Raw genomic sequence first — 21,884 nt, 5'->3', positions numbered from 1 at the left:
GCTGACCTGACCTACTGTTGGAGGCTGTAGGTGAGAGCTGGTTGGTACTTGAGCACAATCATTCTTTTAGTAGAATCTCGTTAACAGTCTTTTTGATATTAGCTTTTCTGACACATTAATTCTAGAATTCTGACACTGGTCCCCTAGAACAGTGATGTTAAACTCAAATAGAAATGGATCCCTACCAGTAGCACATTGATTTAGAAAAATGCCAATTAATATCATATTATATTTTCTTATTTTATCCCAGTTACATTTTAATATAGTTCATAGCACTTGGGAGTTTTGCTGGCCACTTGTGGAGTTTATTACATCTAGTAATAGAGGTAAAGTAGCTTTGTTCTGACTGTTTATCCTTTGAAAAATTTTCTTAACCAGAATCACCTGAGAATAAGTAGAAGGAGCATCAGCTTTGCAATCGGAGGACTTGACTTTGCAACTTTCCAGCTTAGGTGATCTTAAACTCATCTAAAAAATGGGGAAATAATACTTGTCCTCACTTAAATAATACTTGTCCAGGAACATGTTGGTAAATGTAACTGTCTCTCCAAAAAAGAAAAAAAAACATACATTTTTAAGTTAAATCTGCATTAACATTTTCTCCATCACTTTTTTAAGTCTAGACAATTAACAACAAAAATCAAGATCTGATATGTAGCATTTGTTGATTTTAGTGATGCAAATACACTAAAAATTAACAATTGCTTTTGATTTGAGCTGTCTCCAGTTTATCCTTGCTTCTACTTCACAGAGGTTTTGATGAGAAAAGTACTTTAACTATGAAACATCAAATAAGTGAGATTAATATAAAGAGTTTATCTCTATTATCACAAGGCTAGAATGATTTTTTTCAAAGTACCTTATCAATCTCTCTCTCTATATATATATATATTCAGTGGAGTATCTACAGTTTTAAACTCCCAGTTTTTGTATAATTTTATGTTTGGATGAACAACCCATTTTATCTTTGTTTTTAAAGAAACAAAGCTTCTTTATAACTATTATAAAAACTAACCCAAATTTAATATAATAGAATATAGCTTTTAACAACCCTTACTTTCTATCTTGGAATCAATACTGAGTATCTATTTTAAAGCAAAAGAGTGGTAATGACTAGGCAATTTGAGTTAAATGACCTGCCCAGGGTCACACAACTAGGAAATGGCTGAGGCCAGGACCTCCTGTCTCTAGGTTTGGTTATCTAACTACTTACCACCTAACTGCTCCATAAAAGCACATTTAAAAACAGTACTAGTCGGACATTTTCTCTTTTATTTCATTCTGCTGGGCAAGACATATACTTTGACATTATATTTTCCACTTACCACTCAGAGTTTCCTTTGAAGATTTGACATTTCAATAATTAGATGCCAGTTCTTAAAAGAAAAAATGATCAGAGGAGTTAGTTTTAATTTATTATTTAGAAATAAACTCATAAAAAGAACTGGAATAAGTCTCTCAAACTATGGGGAGTGAATCATTTTGGTTTGTTTTGTTGTAAAATAGAACAGTTTTAAGAGAGAATAATATTTATTTCAAGGTTTAATGCTTATTAAGATGATCTATCTTTGATATTCAATGTAAGCAATATTATAACTAAGTTATTTCAGAGAGGCATTAGGGCTTAGTAGGGCTTATACCAGACCTAGAGTTTAAGACTCACTTCTGATACTTGCTGTGGCCAAGTCTGAGCCTCAATTTTCATTTCTTTCTTTATAAAATAGGTTTAACAATACCTATAGTATCTATCTTGAAGTATTTTTGTGAGGCTAACATGAGATTATATATGTAAAGTGCTTTACAACACCTAAAACGATGTCATTTATTTTACAGTACAATAATATTAAATATACTTATAAAGCCATTATCTTAAGCTATATAAAATGAAATCTTTCCTATCCAATTAATCACTCATGGTTCACTAATAAATCTATATTTGCAATGACTAATAGCAAACCAGAATTTTTATTCTAGACAGGATCTAGTTATTATTATAGCACAAATTTTGTTTTCTTTTTTTTGGCATTAAAATTTTTAGATGCCATTTGTATTTATGTAAGATTGATTTCTGATTATACCCCTTCCTTTACTACACAATAAGCTTTCCTTAATAACAAAGGTTAAAAAAGAAGAAATAATTCAAAACCAAGAAACACAAAATATATTTGATAAATTTTAAATAAGTTTAATAAAATACAACCAATTAAAACTTACCAAATAGGAAACTGAAACTTTGGGTCTATAATTTCTATTTTTTTTTATAATCATGTATTGACTAAATTTAATGAGAACTGTTTTAACATTTACTTCATTTCAAAATTTGTTAATGTTAGAAATTTCTTATAGGAAACTATATTGACATAAGAACATTTTTTTTTTACCATTTTACCATAAAAAATGTTTTACCATTTTTGCCTCTTTTAGAGAAAAACACTTTTATTTAATTTTTGCTAACTCATGTAAAAACTAGTGTCTATTTTTCTTTCACACAAAGGACACCAGATAAATGTGTTATCATTTCTCAAGCTCTTACATTCATCAATATTTTTATCATTTCATGCCAAAAGAACATTTATTGTCTAATAATATGCAACAATCTTATAAAAATATTTTTAAATCATGTTGTATTTGAATAATGAAAAACTACATCTTTATAAGGAAATAAATTTTTATTTATTAACTTGTATTAATACTTTGCTTATTGCATTTGAGAGTTCAACAACCATGGTGGAGAGTATTAAAATAGTTTCTGTCCTTAAGGAGTTTTTAGTCAACTTAACATATGTACATTAATCATTCAATAAGTATTTATTAAGCGGTTAATTATGTGTTGGGCATTGGGGTATGCTTTGAATATACAAAGAGAAAAAATGAAAAAAATAGTTCATGCCCTCAAATTCTATTATAGAAGATAACAATTAAATAGTCTATATAGAATGTACTGATGCCATGTATCTTTGGAAGGAAGGGTAAATAAGTTCTTAAAAACTTGGGAGATCAAGAAAGGCTTCATTTAGAAAGTAATGTATGAGTCTTTAAAGAGACAAAAAATAATGAGAAGCAGCAATAAGGAGAAAGTATGTACCAGGAATTGGATTGGAGTTGGGAAACAGCCTTTATATTAAGGTGCCAAGGCAATAAATGGAGTGTTGTCTATGAGGAACAAGAAGGCTAGATTGGCTGGACCTTTCAGCATGAAAATGGAAGGAGCATGACTGGAAAAGCTAGGTTGGAGACAAGCCGTGTTGAACTTTAAGTGCCAAACAATGGAGTCCATATTTAATCTTAAGGGCAGTGGGGGAATATTGGAATTTATTAAGAGTAGAGGAGCAACATGCTATGACCTACACTTTATTTTTTTATTTTTGAAACCCTTACCTTCCATCTTAGAATCAATCTGACATGTTCAGACCTGCATGTTAAGAAAGTCACATTGGCTGAGTGGAGGATGGACTGGAGTGGGGAAAGACAAGTAGATAGAGGAAAAAATAAGGAAAGACAGTATTAAAAAGAGGGTACTCTGATCATGGGCAGGCTGGGAAAGGCAATTTGCTGGAGAATATGGGAGGAAATTGTATAAAAAGGCTTGTCCTTGTTATGTCTTTATCAGAAATTAAAGAAACCATTAGGTCTGAAGTCAAAGGATTCAAGGAATGTTAATCAAAACATTTAATTGCATAAATATTAAATATCTGTTTTCAAGGATATTATATTTGATGTTAGGTATTAAAAATAAAACAAAATAAAATCCTGCTCTCAAAGAATGTACATAACATGTAAGGGATATAGCACATACATAAATGAATAAATCCAAGTTCATTTCAGGAGAAAGCACTAACAACTTGGGGAATCAAGAAAAGCTTTATGCTGAGTCAAAGAAGTTAGAGATTCTAAGTAGGTGGAAAAAAAAAGAAATGTATTCCAGGCAAAGGAAAAACAAAGGCATCTTTGGTAGGCCAATTTTACCTTAATGTACCAGAACATAATTTAACCATTACTGTGGGAAGATAGATTTAATGCAATGGAAAGAGTTCAATTTAGAGTTGGAGGGTCAGGTTTAAATCTTGTCCCTAATTACCTCTATTACCTTGAGCAAGTCATGTGACCTTTTACTTTCTTGGTTACCTCCTTAGGCCTATAATTACCACCATGTGCCAGTGGAAAAAAGTTTCTATACTGAGATTTCTTTACTCTGATGATACAGATCTGCCTCCCAAAAATAAGAAAAGGGGGGAGGGTGAATTATTTAGATGAGCGCTAAATGTACAATCTCATGATTAAATATATATGTGCATATGTATATAGGTATGTATATATATATATATGTGCACATACAACTGCATTGTGCACATGTGTACATTGACATGCATCAGGAACAGGGGAAAGATAAAAGTAAAATTTATTTGGTTAAAATTACTTCTTTAATTTGGATATAGAACATTTTATTGCAAAACTATATCATTCATGCAGAAAATAAATACAAATAAAATGTACTTTATGTTTAAGCAAAATTTAAGACTGCATGTTTTTTTAGCAAGCATTAATGCTCTTGAGTATTCATATTCCAATCTCCACAGAATTTGGTGCAGAGTGGATTCTTCTTGGACTATATCCAAGAGAATATTGTTAATGAAACTTCAGAAATCTCTGACATGTATCTCAAGGCCTGCATTTTGGCCCTTAATAGATAATTTGTTTGGAGAAGTCACACTAAATTTTCTGGGTTAGTTTTTGTTGTGTATTGCAAAAGTTGGTTAACTGCTATGCTGAAGTTGAGTAATAAGTTGAAAAACCTTCTGTTGTATGTTCTGCATATGCAGGACAGCTTTTGGGTATAACTTTTTTTTTAGTTTCTTACAGTAAAGCTACAGAACCGGTGCTGAGCATAAATTCAGCCCAGGCTTATAGGACCCAGTCAATACATTTTCCATCTGCTATCTACATGAAAGCACTGCAGTGCTGAAAGGTCTTCACATCTATCAAATTCTGAGCTTCTAGGAGCTAGAAACAAAGTATTAAAAATAGATTCATTAGAGATTTTAATCAGCATATCAAAAGTACTACCAAATTGAAATTCCTAAAACACATAGATCATGTCACTCCCCTGCGCAGGAAGATTTAAGGGCTATTTCTTCCATTATAAAATGAAATTTTATGCTTGACAATTGAAACCCCTTCAAAATCTGGCTCAAACCTATCTTTTCCAGGGTAGTTGCACATTACACTTCATCACATACATGCACAAACACATACAGCCAAATTGGATTACTAGCTCTTCCTTATACATGGCATTCCAATTTTTTGTCTCTGGGTCTTTCAGTGGTCTGTTCCTTCTAAGTGCAATATCCTTTTTTAACTTTTTGCCTGACTCAAATGACACCTTCACCAAGAGGCCTTTCCTAATTACTCTGTTTAGTGCTCTCTCCACCCACCTAAATTCTGTCATGTATATTTTTATTTACTAAAGTTCTTTTAGGTAGGAATTAATTTTAGTCTTTGTATCCTCTGGAACTTAGCACAGTATTTGGCAGATATCAGCCTCTTAATGCTTGATGAGTTGAGTTGTCTCATTTTCAACATCCCCAAATCTTCATACTAAGTGAGTCACCCTGCAAACACCTCACCTCTACATCTGGGATTTACTGACACAGGTGTTTGTTCTACTTCTAGCTCTCCAGTGATAAAAGTGATGAGAGTAGAAGTTGATGACACTTCAGCCATACTAAAGTAGTTTTCATTCATCTTGAAACCCTGCCATCTCACCTCAGAACATCCTTTAGTTCCTCAGGCCTCTTAACCCTGGAATGCCCTGCCAGTTTGGTCAGTTTCTTTCAGGGCTTTTGTCTTGAAGATGGATCCAGGCCAGTGCTTTACTCTCCTCTTGGTTGTGCCTATGACTCTTGACTTGGCTAACATGTGTTTTCACCCACCTTCTCCCACTTCAACTTTTCATCTCCCTTTTAATGCACAATACTCTCATAATAGTAAGCTCCTTGAGAATAGAGACTATTCTTATTTTTGCTTGTATTTGTATCTTCAGTACTTAGCTTTGGGACATAGTAAATGCCTACTATATGTTCTTTGCATTGCCTTATCTTGCCAGTAGGTATAGGACTTGATCTCTCATTCTGTGATTTGAAAACTTTCAGAGCCTTTCCTCCATATTACTGTGGTTCAGAATTACTGTTTTCTGACAATATATTCCTACCTTTCATCTTACCATCATAGCCCCATCCCTTGACAATATATATCTCCCAGAAATTCCATTCCATTGTTGTGCCCCTGGATATCTTTCATTATTAATAAATATCCATTTTTCCTGTGCCACTCATTTCATGCTGTTTTGGTCTAATAATTCTACCAGAAGACCCTATATCTCTGTCTACTATTTCCAGTACTTGGTGCTGTAATTAATTGGTTTGTTTATTTTTAAGCCTTTACCTTCTTTCTTAGTATCAGTTCTAAGACAGAAGATTGGCAAGGGTTAAGTGACTTGCCCAGGATCACATAGCTAGAAAGTGTCTGAGGCCATATTTGAACCTAGGTCCTCACAACTCCAGACCTGGCTTTCTATCCCATGTACTACCTAGCTTCCCCTTACTGGGTGCTTTTATGCTCCCAACACACTTGCTCAAGAAGACTAGGTAGCATATTTCTCACTGTTACTTTCTTCCATTATCCTTTCCCACAATCTCAATCACCTTTCCTTCTTTAAAATTCATTTCATTGTTCTTTATCAACTCCTACAGATTCTTGTTGCATTTATATACTGTTCTCTAGATCATTTTCTATAATTTCTTAAGGAATTTAGGCACTTTGTTTACAGTCTTTCCACCCAACCTCCTGCCTTCATATCTAGGACCACCCTAAACTTCTTGCCTTTTGTTCTGTTTCCTCATCCTCCAGCTCCCATAACTTACCTCTTTATTCTACTTCAGTAATAAACACATCTCCATAACTCAGCTACCTCTATGATATTGGACATTCTTCTCCGACCCTGACCACCTATCTTTTCAGCCCTTCCTCTGCTTCTCCTACTAAATTTCTTGTTTTTCCTCACTGTGACCTGTAAATCATCATCAACTACTTTTCCTTTTCTTCTAGTCTTGCCATCTCCAATGAGGCCTCTTTTCCTTTTCTTAATAATCTTGATCCTATGGTTGAAATCCCTACAGTACCTGCTAGCAATTCCCTCTCATCAATGTATATCACTTCTTACTGAGAAAATACATATTTTTATACCTTGCACTTTTTTCCCCTTCCCACCCCACTATGTAATTTCACACCTATTCTTTGCTCCATTTCTGAGGAAAAGGTAAATCTTTTCTTTGTTGAGACTAACTTTTTCTGGTTCCTTTTTTCATCCCCTAGTTCTGCTTCTTCCAGGTTTGCCCCATCCATTCTTCTTGTGTTCTTCAAAATGCCCTTATCCATTGACTTCTCTCTTTTATAGACGCATTCTCCCACCCCTTTTCTTATGTAACTTTCATTTGATTCTCCCACCCCTTCCAGGTATCATCCTAGATCTTTCATGGCCAGATTCTTAGAATGTTTTCCATACTTGTTACCACCATTTCTCCTCTTACTTTTCTACTCATTGTAATTTGTTTGTAAATCTATCATTTAACTAAAACAGGTGTCTTAAAGTTTCTCAAAGATGTTATAATGTTTTGATTTGTTGTCTTTTCTCAAACCTCATTCTGCAGAGCTTGATACTGTGTTAAATACCTTCCTTAGTTTCTGAGATGCTGTTTTCTCTCTTGGTTCTTCTATTATCTGTCTGACCTCTCCTCAGCCTCCTTTGCTGGATTGTTATTCTTCTTTTGTCCATTAATTGCATGATTCCTCTCCATCAGCTCTTTCCTGCCCACTCAACTCCCATTGTCTTAAACTCCATTTTTCTTGTTTTCTTTTGATGATTTCATCAGCTGTAGTGGGATTGGTTATGTTGTCATTGATGATGGCAAAATCCATATATTTAATCTTAACCTCTCTCTCCCTGAACCCCAGTCTTGCATTATCAGCTATTTGTTGGTTTTTCCTTAGGCATTTCAAATTTTAAATGGCAGCTGCATCTACTCTTGTGCAAACAAAAGACAAACACTTAAAAAAAATATGTACATCTGTTCTCAGAAAGGAAGCTGAGAACTGAGAAAAAATTGAAAACCCCAAATCTTGAGACAGTAAAAGGATTTTTCAAAAAAGCATGTTATCTTTATTAATAGCTATAATTTTATCATAAGACACATTATACAATTTTTAGAAATTAGCAGGAGTAATACTTTCTGATATTGTATTCATATTATGGCAGCTGTGTGCTGAAAAACATATAATTAAATACAATTTTTGTTTTTATTTTCCTCTTCTGGAATGTCCCTACATTTGGAAGCTGATAATGAATTTGTTCCTTTTTTGTTTTAAAAACATCTTCAAGTTTTCCAGGATAATTCTAGATTATATACCATGGCTTTTGCATCTACTGAATTTATTAAAAGATCTACTGAAATTTTGGCTTAGGAAACTAGATTTCTTTTTACCTGCTTTAGAACCTGAATGTGAGGAAAAATTGACATGACCGAGTTTTTAATTGCTCAATTTATTGGCACAGCTCTATCGTTTAGTTGCACTTCCAAATATTTCATGGCCTTATTTCTTTCCATTGATATTTAACATTTAAAATAAATTCATTGACAATATATCTTGTATTAGTTTGTATACATTTAAAATAACTTTTTAGTATTTACTAGATCATATTTCATTTTCCATATACAAACAAATCTAAACTCTTCATTTTAAAACACATGTTGTGTATCTGAATAAAATTAATGCTTATTTTGTCTATGTGGTGTCCATTATACACAATTTTTCTATTTTACAGACATTGATGATGCTCAGATACTTCCCCGAACAACTAGAGTCAGACATTTTTCACAAAGTGAGGACACTGGAAATGAAGTTTTTGGTGCTTTGAATGAGGAACAGCCTTTGCCACGAAGTAGCAGCACCTCTGACATCTTGGAGCCATTCACTGTTGAACGAGCCAAAGGTGCAGTTCCTGTCATTGACAGTTCATCCCGTCATGCGCCAAGCTTGCAGAGTTCCACAGAGGCCTCTTCAGTAACTAGATCCACTGAAAGCTGCATCATTGATTCTAATAGTAGAGAGTCTTCTCTGGAAGTTGGGGATAGCATTTATGACCATCTTTGTCATTTAATAGGTCCAGTAGAACTTGCAGATACAGCTTTCGAACAGATCAAGTATAGTGACCTTAAAGGTGATGATGATCTTCTTTCCTCTCTGGAAGAATATCTTAAGGAAAAACAAGAAAATCATAGTAATTATGCTATAGACAGACTTGCATCTGCTCAGGAAGTGATTGCATCATTAAATAGGGATGAGAGATTATCAACTAGGTTAGACTATGTAGATCATACAGTTAAACCAGACTCTAATACCACTGTTATAGCAATGGCAGAGAACATAGAGTTTCAACTAGATAAAAATCCACGTGATTTCTTAAGTAACATTATACCCAATCAATCATGCAGTTTCACAAGATCTCAGGCTTTTGATAAAGCCAAGCAAGTATACACTGAACCTGAATCAAGTCCGTATGAAAAAGAAGGAAAAAGGTATCTTCACAGACAAACAGCTACTGAAGGAGATATAGGAATGGACATAACATTAGCTGAAAAGCTTAAAGGTATCCACATTAATGAAAAAATTATTGTTCCATGTGTTATGGATGTCAAGAAAGTTCCACTAAAATCTCCGGTTAATTATGAAATACCTCACATTATGGATGCCTGCAAACTTCCTCTAACCAAAAGGAGCCTGTCTGAAACAGTGAGCTATAGGGCCAAAATAATGAAAAATACCACTAAGAAAAGAAATAGTGTCCATGTTACCTTTAGGCCATCTACTGAATCCATTCAGTTTTATAATCCACTAGAAAATAAAGAGGCTCCATGGAAAGCAAGATTACGTAAGCTCAGTGGCTTCAGTAGTAGCAGCAGTACTAGTAGTAGTGGCACCAATACTAACATTAGCTCAAATGTTGCCACAGAACTAGTCAAACCTGGTGTTTATAGACCTTTAGATGTAATGAGTACAGCATCAATAAATAGTAAAACAGTTAAGGAAACCACAGAGATACATGCAACCATATTACAGAAAGAAGGTTTCATTCATTCAGATAGTCGTAGTACTCTTAAGTCTTCAAGTCATGAGTTAGGATTACAACAGGGATCCCTGGGTGGCATTTATAAAACTGTTGTACATGCTCTTTCGAAGCCGAAGGCAAATGTTTCCCCACAGAGGCAGAACAGAGTGCCACCAGAGGCTCCACTGAGGGATCTGTACAGTCATGTAATGGGCTATTTTGGAAGGAAAGCTGCAGGTGAGCACTAACTGTGCAGAGCGCAAAAGGAGAAAGACAGCATCAGTTTGGCTTAATGCAACTGAAGCAAGCTATAAGCAATCAAGAAGCTTTGGGATGGTCACTGCTTTCTCTCTGTTTGGTTATGCATGCATCTTTACCCATCTGAATCTCCCAGCATAAAATATCTTTATTTACTTTATAAATTAATTTCCTTTTTAAGGCATTTAGTTAAAACTCTTTGCTGCTGAGCATCAAGTTAGGGAAGAGGAAGAGACAGGAAATTATTAATGACCATCCAAATAATTAAACAAAAATATTGTTGCCTACCCTTTGGGCTTTTAAAATTGAGTATATCAGACATGCATCATACCTTTTTTCCTTTTCAAATGACTTGTTATTTTTACTGTTGATTCATTTAGTTTTCTTCCTCCTCCTGTTATTCCTCCTTATCTTTGGGAGTAAAAATATTTTGAAATCCAAGTCATATAACTAGCCCCAGACAATTTTGGTTAACAGTTACTGAAGCTAATATTTCTTTAAAACCTTAGTGTTGATTTACTTATGCCAATCCATTTGTAAGCATTCCTTAGGTTCTTAAATTTTGCATTCACTAATGTGATAATAAGTTGCATCTTAGCAACATTTATCATTGCTTTTTCTTGAAATTTTGGATGAGTTTGAAAGTTTATAAAGGTTTATTTATGAAATAAATATGGAAGTTTTACAAAAATTTTTTTAAAAAAACAAGATTTTGGCAACTGACTGATCATAGTTCAAAGTTAAAGTAAATTCACCTATATAAAAAAATAGAAAAGTTGTTTTTCTTTTTAAAAATATATTTATTAACTTGGTTATTTTAGCCCAAGTAATACAATATTCAGTAAAGCATCTTGCTTTGAGCCATTAATACCACTTGAGGGCAGTCTTTGAAAGCTTAGTAGCAGTATATTCTGGCCAGTAAGATAATTAGAATGTTTCACAAAGGATTTCTGTCTAGTTAATTATTTTAACTTAAAATGTTTCATATAGTTCGTTAGAAACATAGTGTGCTGATTTTTTTAATGTTTAGAGAAAAAAATTTAAGTATATAATTCATAGCATTCAGTTTAATATTGTTAGAGGCCTTTTAGTTTCCTAAAAATTTTCTCTTACAGATGAGTTCATACAGGCAAGAAAATATAGCTACCAAGAATTATATTTTAAAATGTAGAAAATGGTATATTAAGGAATCTATGTCAGAGTAAACAGCTTTTCCATAAGGCATTAATAATTTTGAATTTACAAAGAGGCTAGTTTCTGTAATATGTTTTAATAGAATTCTATTTAAAAATATGACAGCTTAAAATATCGAAAGACGTTTTTATATATTAAAATGAGATAATTTCCATTGAGATAATTTATAGAAAAAAGGAAACAATATTTGAGCTTTTGTCAATAGTAGAGACAGGAAGAGCTGTATGCTGATAATCTTTACAGCCAAATTAACCTAACTTCAACTAGTGCTTACCTGTAAGCTTTCTTGCTATTTAAGATCATTCTGGAGATTGACTAACATCTGCTTAGTTTAAAAGTAAGTGTCAGATTTACTAATCTTATAATTAAATCTAAGAAAAGTGAAACTATTCCTAAAATGCATGTTTGGTGAGTAATTGACATGGCATTTGAATTTTTTTTAAAGTATTTTGTTTTAAATTTAAAAAAAATAACTTAAGTTGCTTCTCCTCACTATATTTAGTTATTCATTTATTTTTAGCCAATAAAGAGGACATGAGTCAGAAGCTGCATCTTCTTAATAGTGACATTGGCAGTAGTAATGCTAATGTTCCTGACCTGATGGATGAGTTTATAGCTGAAAGACTCCGAACTGGTAATACATTGGTAAGCATGTTTCAACTCATTTTATTTATGCTTTCATTTATTCATTTATTTATTTATGCTAGTAGGAGAATAAAGAACTATAAATTTTTATTTTATTAAAGAAGACATTAAGTGATCTAAACATTGATATTTTTATAATTTCTCTGTTTTTAAATTTTTTTTAATGGTTTACATAAATCTACAATTTTAAATACAGGCTGGCATATGCTCTTTATCAGGTAAAAAATAAAAATTACCTACTTGCCCATGGCAAAGACCACTTAAGGAATAAATATTCTGCTTTCCCATTTTCCAGTTTTACAGACACTCATGTTAATAAGATACTGACCCCATCCATTTTCAATGATAACAGGAGTCAAAGACCTGACTTCAAATCTCATCTTTTCCATTGACTAGTTCAGTGACAGTTGGCAAATAATTTAACCTCGTTTGTCCTCAGGTGTTAAATGAAGCAGTGGCACTATATGACCTTTGAAGTCCCTTCTGACTCTAAATTTATGTTCCTGTGGTTCTACTTAAGAACACCATTAGAGGGAATCACATGACTGTGCCACCTGGGTCCACCATAAATTTGTTATCTAATGCCACCTGGGTATCTACAATGGCAATACTTTTATTCCCCATTTGACCCTATCTTTCCCAAGTCATTTATTCCAAGCCATTTCTTTCCTCCTTCTCATTGGAGGCCCTTTAGTTAAGAAAAGTAAAGTTCTCTGAGGAAAATAGAAAGCATCCTGAATTCCATTGTCTCCTTTACTTCGTACTTCAAAATCCCTCCCATTCTTTCCCCTTTTGTTCCATTCACTGATGAAGCAGTAACATTTCTCTTGCTGTGGGCCTTCTCTTTGTATCTCCTATCCCATTTTCTCAGGAGTTGACTCCTTAGGATGTTTTCTGTCTTTCATTCAGTTTTTCCTGATCTTTTATGTCCTTTGCTGCTGCCTACTCACCTGGCCAGATATCTTCCCCACCTTTAAAAAGCCTCAATTTGACCTTGCCATCTCCACAAGCAATCATTTTCTATCCTTTCTTCTGTTCACAGCCAAACTCCTAGAAATAGTTATCTATACTCAGTACTACTACTTTATCTCCCACTTAACCCTTTGTAGTCTGTATTCTGATACTACTAAGCTGAAAGTGCTCTCTCCAAGTTTACTAATCACTTCTAAGCTCTTGAATTCAAGGACCTCTTCTTAGTTTTTATTCTTTTTGACCTCAGCTACTTTGTCACTGTTAACTACCCCCTTCTTCCCTCCTGTTTCTGTTTTAAGTGCTCTCTTTTGCTGTATCACAGTTTGACAAATACTTATTGTACTTAAGTGCAATATTGTACTGGGAGCTAGGTATACAAAGACAAAAAAGAATAATTCCTGCTCCCAAGGAGCTTAAATTCTACCTTCTATGGAGATAAGAAAATATTATATGTATAAAGACAAATGTATTCCAAATAATTTCAACTTGCACAGAGCACCACCATCTTAGGAGCAGGGGAAGGCTCCTTATAAGAAGCAGTATGTCAGTTTATTATTGAAGAAGTTAAGGAGCTTCCTGATGCATGAAAATGAGAATGAAAGGTATTTCAGGCATGGAGAAAATGGCAGTTTGAATTATGGAAACAGTTTGTCAGTCTTTTTGGATTGAATGTTGAATTATGAAGAAGAGTGACATAAAGTAAGTCTGGAAAGGTGAGAGTCAGGTTGTAGTAAGCTGTGACTGAAAAAGTTAAGAAAAAATTTTGAAAAGGAGAAACATCTTAGGAAGAAACATCTTAGAAAACTTTTTGACCACTATATACAAGATAGACCGGGATAGGGAAACTAGAAGCTTTGAGAGCAGTCAAGAGACAATTGTAGTAATAGAGGCAAGATGTGAAGAAATTTAGAAGCAGAGTAATGGCCATCTTAGTGGAAAGAAATTTAGAGAGAGGGTTAGTGAGAGAAAAAGAGTCAAGAATGATTATGAGGTCATTCCTAGGTGACTGAACGGTACAAATGGTGCAAATACTTAAGTTTGGGGAAGGAATGGGTTTAAGCTAAAATATAAATTTTGAGGGGGCAGTTGGGTGGCTCAGTGGATTGAGAGCCAGGCCTAGAGACGGGAGGTCCTAGGTTCAAATCTGGCCTCAGATACTTTCTAGCTGTGTGACCCTGGGCAAGTCACTTTACCCCCATTGCCTAGCCCTTACCACTCTTCTCCTTAGAGCCAATACACAGTATTGACTCCAAGATGGAAGGTAAGGGCCCTTAAAAAAATAGATAGATAGATAGATAGATAGATAGATAGATAGATAGATAGATAGATAGATAGATAGATAAGCAAATAGATAAATAAATAAAATATAAATTTCATTTTGGCCATATTGAGTTTGAAATGTATATAGGACATTTAGGTGGCAGTGTGGACCTCCAGTTTAGCACATAGCTTAAACCTGGCAATATAATTCAAAAGTAATGGGATCATAGGCTCATAGATTGAGTCATCTGTATAAAAATAAATGAACCCATAAAAATTTAGAACACAAGGCATGCTTTTTAGGAGTTGGACTGTCAGAAGGATGACAGAGCCAAGTGAAGACTTTTTAAAAGTCAGACAAGGCCTGAGAATGTTAGTAGGTCTATATAAGCAAGCAGGGAAAGAATTAATTCATAAAGGAAGAATGCTGTAAGTCGCAAGCTCCTGGAGGAGATGAGATTAAAAGCACAAGTAAAAGGGGTTAGCCTTACCAAGGACAATGGTCACCACTTCTTGAGAAACAGAGGAAGAAAGAATTGGGCATGATATAGCATTGATGGCAAATCTTTTAAAGACAGAGTCCCGGGCCCCACCATATACCCCAGACCAAGTGCTCCCCTCCCTAGAGGCAGAGTGCCTTGTTGCCATGCCTGCCACCCCACCCCCCAAGTGCCAGGTGTGGGCTCACCCACCCCCACCCCACACAGAGGGAGAAAGCACTCCCATTGAGCTGCTCAGCAGAGGGGCAGGTGAAGTAAGGAATGTCCTCAGAGAGTGTAGAGGAGGGGGAGGGGAGTGGCCCAAGTGCTCCATTCCCCTTCTGCTCTGCTGCCTGTAAGCCTTCTTCAACCTTATCCCCTTTGAAGTTCCATTGGGCTGCTGGTCAGAGGTGAGGGGGATGTGAAAAAATGTCATCTGGTACAGTGGAGAGGGGGAGGGGAGCAGCTCCACCCAAGGCCCTCTGCCTTTCTAATAACAAACTGAGGGGTGAAATAATAAGGTGTATGAATAAAGTATTAGGGTGATATACTGTGAGTTACTCTGCTTGAGGACTGCAAAGTACCTTAGTTGTTCACCTTAAAAGGAGGTTCAATTTGTGGACCTCCTCCACTGGACTCAGTGCACACAAACTGCCTTAGAGAGTATTTTCTCTATAAAAATATATTTATTTGTAATTTAAAAGATATGAATATAAGGATTATAAACAAGGAAGCCTTAACACTACAGGGAAACTAAATATCCACCCACTCTTCTACATTTACTGCAAGGCAAAGTCTTCAGGTCTTGATGCTACACTGAACTCCTTCCCACCGTCTAAAAAAACCCCATAAAACGCTATCTGACTAAATCTAACTAAATCCTTATATAAGAGAATAACTTATTTATAGTAGAAGATTTATCCAAGTAAACAGAGTTAGTTAGCTCAATGTCTCAGACTCTGAGACAGTGATTCCCAAAGTGGGTGCTTCAGTGATCTAGGGAGGTGGTGATTGCCACAGGTGCATTTATCTTTCCTATTAATTGCTCTTAAAATTAAAAAAAAAAATTCATTTCCAGGGGGCTAAGTAATATTTTTTTCTGGAAAAAGGGCGGTAGGCCAAAAAAGTTTAGGAACCACTGTCTCAGAGGCTAACCGACCAGAATGTAACTCTGAGATGGCTCTCAGAACTTGGGCAAGCAGGCCTTTGGTCTTTCTCCTCTCACAAACAGCTCTCAAACAGCAGATCTGACCAGTTCTTCTCCTTGATGGAATTCCACAATAAGGAAAGTGAAAACCCTTCAGGTTGGTTTCTGAGTTCTCTTTCTTTCCCATCACAGCAGAGCTATTCAGAGAGCAAAAGCTGAGCTGCTCTGTCTCCTCAGAATCCAGGGACCAACTGTCAGAACTCTACCTGCTGCTCTTCTCTTCTAAGTTCCAAGCTCACAAACTGAACTCTCCCTCTTGCCTCAGTCACTCTGCAGTTTCAGAGAGCCCTGTCTGTTTTCTATTTCATTCCCATGGGGGCATGGGGAAAAGGGTGGCCTTGTGCCCACAGAGAGCACTCTGTGTGCCATCTTTGGCACTTGTCATAGGTTCATCATCACTAATATAGAGAGTTTTGAAAATTAGGCAAAGGAGTATGTTTTCTCAATAAAGTAAAGATTAGATTTTCCGCTGAATTGGAGGTGGAAGGGGTGCATATCAAGGAGAGAAATGAAATTTTAGAATAAACACTTTAGACAAAATATGATATAGAAAGTTTTTCACTCAGTCATCTATCATTTATTATGTGCCTATTATGTATTATAGCATTGTGCCAAATACTTGGATTAAAAAGAAAAACAAAAGATAGTCTCTGCTCTTAAGGAGTTCCTTGTCTAATGGGGGAGGCAACGTGCAAATAACTGTACAAACATGATATTTACTGGTTAAATTAGAGATAGTCTTAAAGGGAAGGTACTAAAATTAAGGAGCATTACAAAAGGCTACATGCAGAAGTTATGGGGATTTAGCTGACTCTAAAGAAGCCAAAGAAATCAGAAGGCCAATAAAGAGAGAGGATGTTCCAAACCTGGGGGATAGCCATCAAGAGCACTGAGAGAATGAAGTATGCTTTGTAAGGTACAGAAAGGAGGTCAGTGTCCATGGAGATCAGAGTAAACGGAGGGAAGTAAGGTGTTAGAATACTAGAAGGTAGGAAAGAGCCTGTGTCTGTCTGTCTCTTTTCTCTCTCCCCGCTCCTCCTCCTCCCCTGTTCCTTCCATATAGTCTATGATCTAGTCATAGTGCCTTTTTGTTTTTCACACATCTTTCTCCCATTTTTAGAGATTATTTTTACAACCACTGAAGTAGATATTGATATAGAGAAAGCATTAGCTAAAAAGTTTAAGTGTTACATATTAATAAAAATAACATCATTCATTGTGTTATGAATATCAAATAAGCTCCACTAAAACTCTAGTAAATTATGAAATGCTTCCATCTTCTATGTGCCCCCTGCCTGTAATACTCTCTTTCTTCACATAAGAGAAGTACCTAGTACATTGTATATGATTAATTGCTTCCAAGTGGCAGTGAGAGCAGTGGAGTTTGTCTTTTTTCTTTTGTCCTTGTGTATTGGGGATACCAACAAGAAGCAGCTTCTGGTGTTGGAGAGAATGGCCAGCTCCTACAACCCTTAATTGGAGCATGAATCAAAGCCATAAAACACTTTTCTCTTTACTCTCTCTCCTAGTGGTCTCATCTGATCCCACAGGTTTAATTATGTCTCTGCAGAAGGCTCCTTAGATGTGTATATATATATATACATATATATATAGTAAGGGTTAAATTTGGAGTTTGACAAAATAAGAGAGCAGCTTTTAACAATTTAATGAGAATATAATAAAAGGGGGGAAATATAGGAAAGATTATAGAGAAATTGTCTAATTAGCTCCCCTATAACTGCCATCTGAGAAAGTCCAGCTGATCACCCTTCAGCTCAGCTCACCAGGCAGAATCAATATCTATCTCCCAACCACCAACTAATCACCAACCCCCAACGACCAACCACCTCCCAACCCAAAAAAGGTCCAAAAGCCCCTCTCAGTCCTCACACTGGCCTTTTATATCTCCTTCTTACCTCACTTCTTGTCTCTCTGGTTTCTACTTCCTTTCACTGTGGGCTGGTATATCTATGGTACATCTCTATGATAAAACGCCCTCTAGGTCCTCAATTAGATTAGAGAAAAAGATTAAGAATTCTCTTTTACAATATCCAATCCTATTACCTGTCCTCACTGCCAATTTACTGCCTGGCGGACCACCTCCTGGGGTGCAGGCATCTCAATTTTGTTACATTCAAAAAAAAATTGTTACCTTCCCTCTCTCTTTCCTACAGATTTCCTTGTTTCTTTTGAGGGCATGACCACCTTCTAGTCACTCAGATTTGCAATTGTGGAGTTATCCTTGACTCTCCTTTATGTAATTAGCTATGTTGATTCCATATAAACAGCTCTCATATCTATGAATGAATAGGGTATTGAACTTGGAGTCAGGAAGACTTCAGTTCAAAAAAGGACTTGTGGTGCTGGGAAAGTCATTTAATCTTTAAACCTTGGTTTCCTCATATCTTAGGCTGGACTATAGTTGTCCTCAAAGGCCTTTTTCACCTCTAAATCAATGGTTCTATGATCCTGTCCTGTTTTCTTTATTCTCATGGCCATCGATTCTCAGCTGGATTATTGTAAAAACCTCTTAATTTGGGGGCAGCTGGGTAGCTCAGTGGATTGAGAGCCAGGCCTAGAGACAGGAGGTCCTAGGTTCAAATCCGGCCTCAGACACTTCCCAGCTGTGTGACCCTGGGCAAGTCACTTGACCCCCATTGCCTACCCTTACCAATCTTCCACCTATAAGTCAATACACAGAAGTTAAGGGTTTAAAATTAAAAAAAAACCAACCTCTTAATTTCTATGACTACTCCTTTCTTCCTTCTCTAATCCATCTACCTAATAACTGCCAAATACTAATCCTAAAGAAAAGTCTGATCATTGCACCTCTGCTCAAGAACTTTCAAAGGCTCCTTATTGCTTCTTGGTGTAAGGGTTAAAAGTAGTTCGAAAAAAGTGAGGAGAGCAATTGAATAAAACACTTGGTTTAATTTGAGAAGAAGTACAGATAGAAAATAGAAAAGGAGGAAAGAGAGATTATTATTCTAATACCCTATGGCTATACCTAAATTCCTAATATTATCTAAAATTTCTAATTAACCTCCTCTAACTGTCTTCTGAGGACAGGTTCTTTTTGCTTGATAAACACCAGGCCTATCTAACCTACACTATCTAAAAATTGAATCACTAACTCTCTTCCTAAATAATCAACAGCCACCACCCACGAACTTCTTAAATTAATTTCTATCACCCAAGTTGGTCAATAGCCAACTGCTAGTAGGGCCTTGCCTCAGAGACAGACCTGCTATCTCAAGATCTAGAGGCCAAAGCCCCTAATTAACAGTGTTCCCTAACTCTCTCCTGGTCTCTCTGGTAATGGAATCTATGGCTCTGGCTCACTGACACCTATCAGTTCTGCTCTACTTAGAAATCCTACTCTCTGGCCTCTTAAGGACACAGAGGGAAAGATTAAGAAAAATCCCTTTAACATTAGATAGAATACATATTTGTCAGCTGCAGGAGAGGTTGAGAGCATAATTTGCAAAACATTTGCTATTCTGCACTGGCAAAGAGAGTTTTAAAAATAATTCTTTTTTATTATTTGAAAAACATCAAACATTAAAATTTTCATGCATAAAGAACAGAAAAAGAATAGTTTATGAAATGATTAATCTCTGAAATATAGCTTGTTTTGTTTTGCTTTTTAAATTACATTTCAGAACTTCTTTTCATTCAGTTGAGGGAACTTCATCATTGAACATTCTCTAAGCCAGTGAATTCACAGGTCTAGTTTTCTAAAAAAAAAAAATGAAACAAGTAAAAATGACCAATATAGATTAATAAGATATCAAACTCTTTTTAAATGTCCATATTTCTATTTGATTTCAGTGGCCTGAAATAGAATGTAGCAAGGTACAAAAATATTTCATTTCTTTTTCTTAGTTCATTTCAGTACTTCTGAGTGGATCCAGAATCATTTTACAATACTTTTTAAACTGTCTTTAGCCTCAAACTAAATTTTTTTCAGTTTTATGCTTTCTATTCTTTTCCCAGTATGTTTTTATCTTAATTTAATTTCCCTCTAATCACATGCAAAAAAAGTTTATAACATTTTAAAAAGAATTTTGACTCTTTCATTCTCTCCCTCCCTCTACCACCTCCCAAGATGGTTAGCAGACTCATATAAATTTTATAAAAAGAAACTTGGGGTAAAAAAAATTAAGAAAGAGAAAAAACTTAGTATTTATTTGGATTCCTGCTCTATCAGTTCCTTCCCTGGAAGTGGATAGCTTTTTTTTTTTTTAAATCACAAGTCCTTTGGGATTGTTTTTGTTCATTGTATTGCTGAGAATAGCTAAATAATCCACAATTCTTCATCATATTGTGTTGCTGTCATTGTGTAGAACAGTGATGGGCAAACTTTTTAAAGAGGGAGCCAAAGGAAAGGAAATGCTCATCTGTCAGTCTGTTTCTAAGGCAACTCTTTCAAAGTTTCATTGTATAGTATCCTACTCATTGTATTCGTCAGATTAGGAATAATGTCGTGCAGCTGGATAGAACATTTCAGGGGGCCACATCTGGCCCACAGGCAGTAGTTTGCCCATCACTGGAGTAGAATGTTCCCCTGGTTCTCATCATTTCACTCTGCTTCAGGTTGTGTAAGTCTTTCCAGATTTTTCAGAGCTTCTCCTGCTTATCATTTCCTATAGCACAATGATATTTCATTACAATCATATACTATAACTTACTCAGCCATTCCCTAATTGATGTATATCCACTCACTTTCTAATTCTTTACCTCCCTAGAAAAAGAGCTATTTTAAATAGTGTGTGAATATACATATTATGTATAATATTTGTGTGTGTATGTGTGTTCTAGACTGATTGGGCCGATTTTTAGAATTTTGGGTTTTAATTGTGGGACTGATTGTTCCAATCCTGTAGCCCCACAAACTCTTAATGTGCCCTCACTTTCACTCCCTTCTTGAGCTACTCAAATCACAGAACTCGCTGTGCTGGTATCCACCAATGCCGAATAAATTTTATCACCTATCCTTATTGAAATCAAAGGTTCATTGTCCCTATTGGGTGTAACTGGTATCAGTGGCATTTGTGTCTCCTCAGAGGACAGTGTCTGTATAGGCTTGATCCAGTCTTGCATATGACTTTCATGCATGTCAGTTTCATCAGTGTCATCAGTAATTGGTGATAATTCAGAAATCCCTGTTAGATCCTCTGACATTATCTTTGCCTCAGCACGCTTCCGCAATGATTCAAACTCAGGCTGAAAGCTAGGCTCTGCCTTCTGTACAGAGTCCTGCATTTCCATAGTGATGCTACCTATGCCCTTAGAATTCTGTGAGTGAGCAGTCTTTCTCTGACAGAGTTCCCTCTTGAGTAAGAATTTCTGTTACTCTCCTATGCTCTAAGTCTGTAGAAACAGTTTCCATTCCTGAGAAGCTTCTGGCTTTGATATTAACTCAGACTTGATGACTCCCACTGTCTCAGGTAAATGTACATCTGCCTCTAAGGCTTGAATATTCTCACTCTCCAGTTCAGACTTTTGTTGACATTCAAGCACACCACTAGAAATTTCTATCTCAGAGTTGACACTTTTGATAGGAACCCTAGATGTTGCAGTTTCTATCCTGATGTCTTTTCCCACACAAGCTTTTGATAGATATTCTTCTACTTGTGGGTTTAATCTTGAAACTTGGTTCATTTCAGTATTATATTGTTTCCTATGCATGTCAGTTTCAAGATGA

At 35.5% G+C, this 21,884-nt stretch overlaps 1 protein-coding gene across 5 annotated transcripts in view; it reads left to right on the top strand.

Annotated features, from left to right (window-relative positions):
* The window catches only part of RALGAPA1 (Ral GTPase activating protein catalytic subunit alpha 1), a 314,150-nt gene that overhangs the window by 134,021 nt on the left and 158,245 nt on the right, over positions 1 to 21,884 (top strand). For 4 of the 5 annotated variants that reach the window (XM_044664768.1, XM_044664769.1, XM_044664766.1 and 1 more), the window contains 2 exons: positions 8,879 to 9,046; positions 12,135 to 12,259. In XM_044664768.1, coding sequence (XP_044520703.1) covers positions 8,879 to 9,046; positions 12,135 to 12,259 — 293 coding nt within the window. Of the gene's footprint in view, positions 1 to 8,878; positions 10,400 to 12,134; positions 12,260 to 21,884 lie in introns of all 5 variants that reach the window. The other variant, XM_044664765.1, reaches the window with a different exon arrangement.

This window comes from Gracilinanus agilis, chromosome 2, assembly GCF_016433145.1.
Source record: "Gracilinanus agilis isolate LMUSP501 chromosome 2, AgileGrace, whole genome shotgun sequence".
Taxonomy (NCBI): Eukaryota; Metazoa; Chordata; class Mammalia; order Didelphimorphia; family Didelphidae; genus Gracilinanus; species Gracilinanus agilis.
Note: the sequence above shows the minus strand (reverse complement) of the source record. Positions and strands in the feature narration are given on the sequence as shown.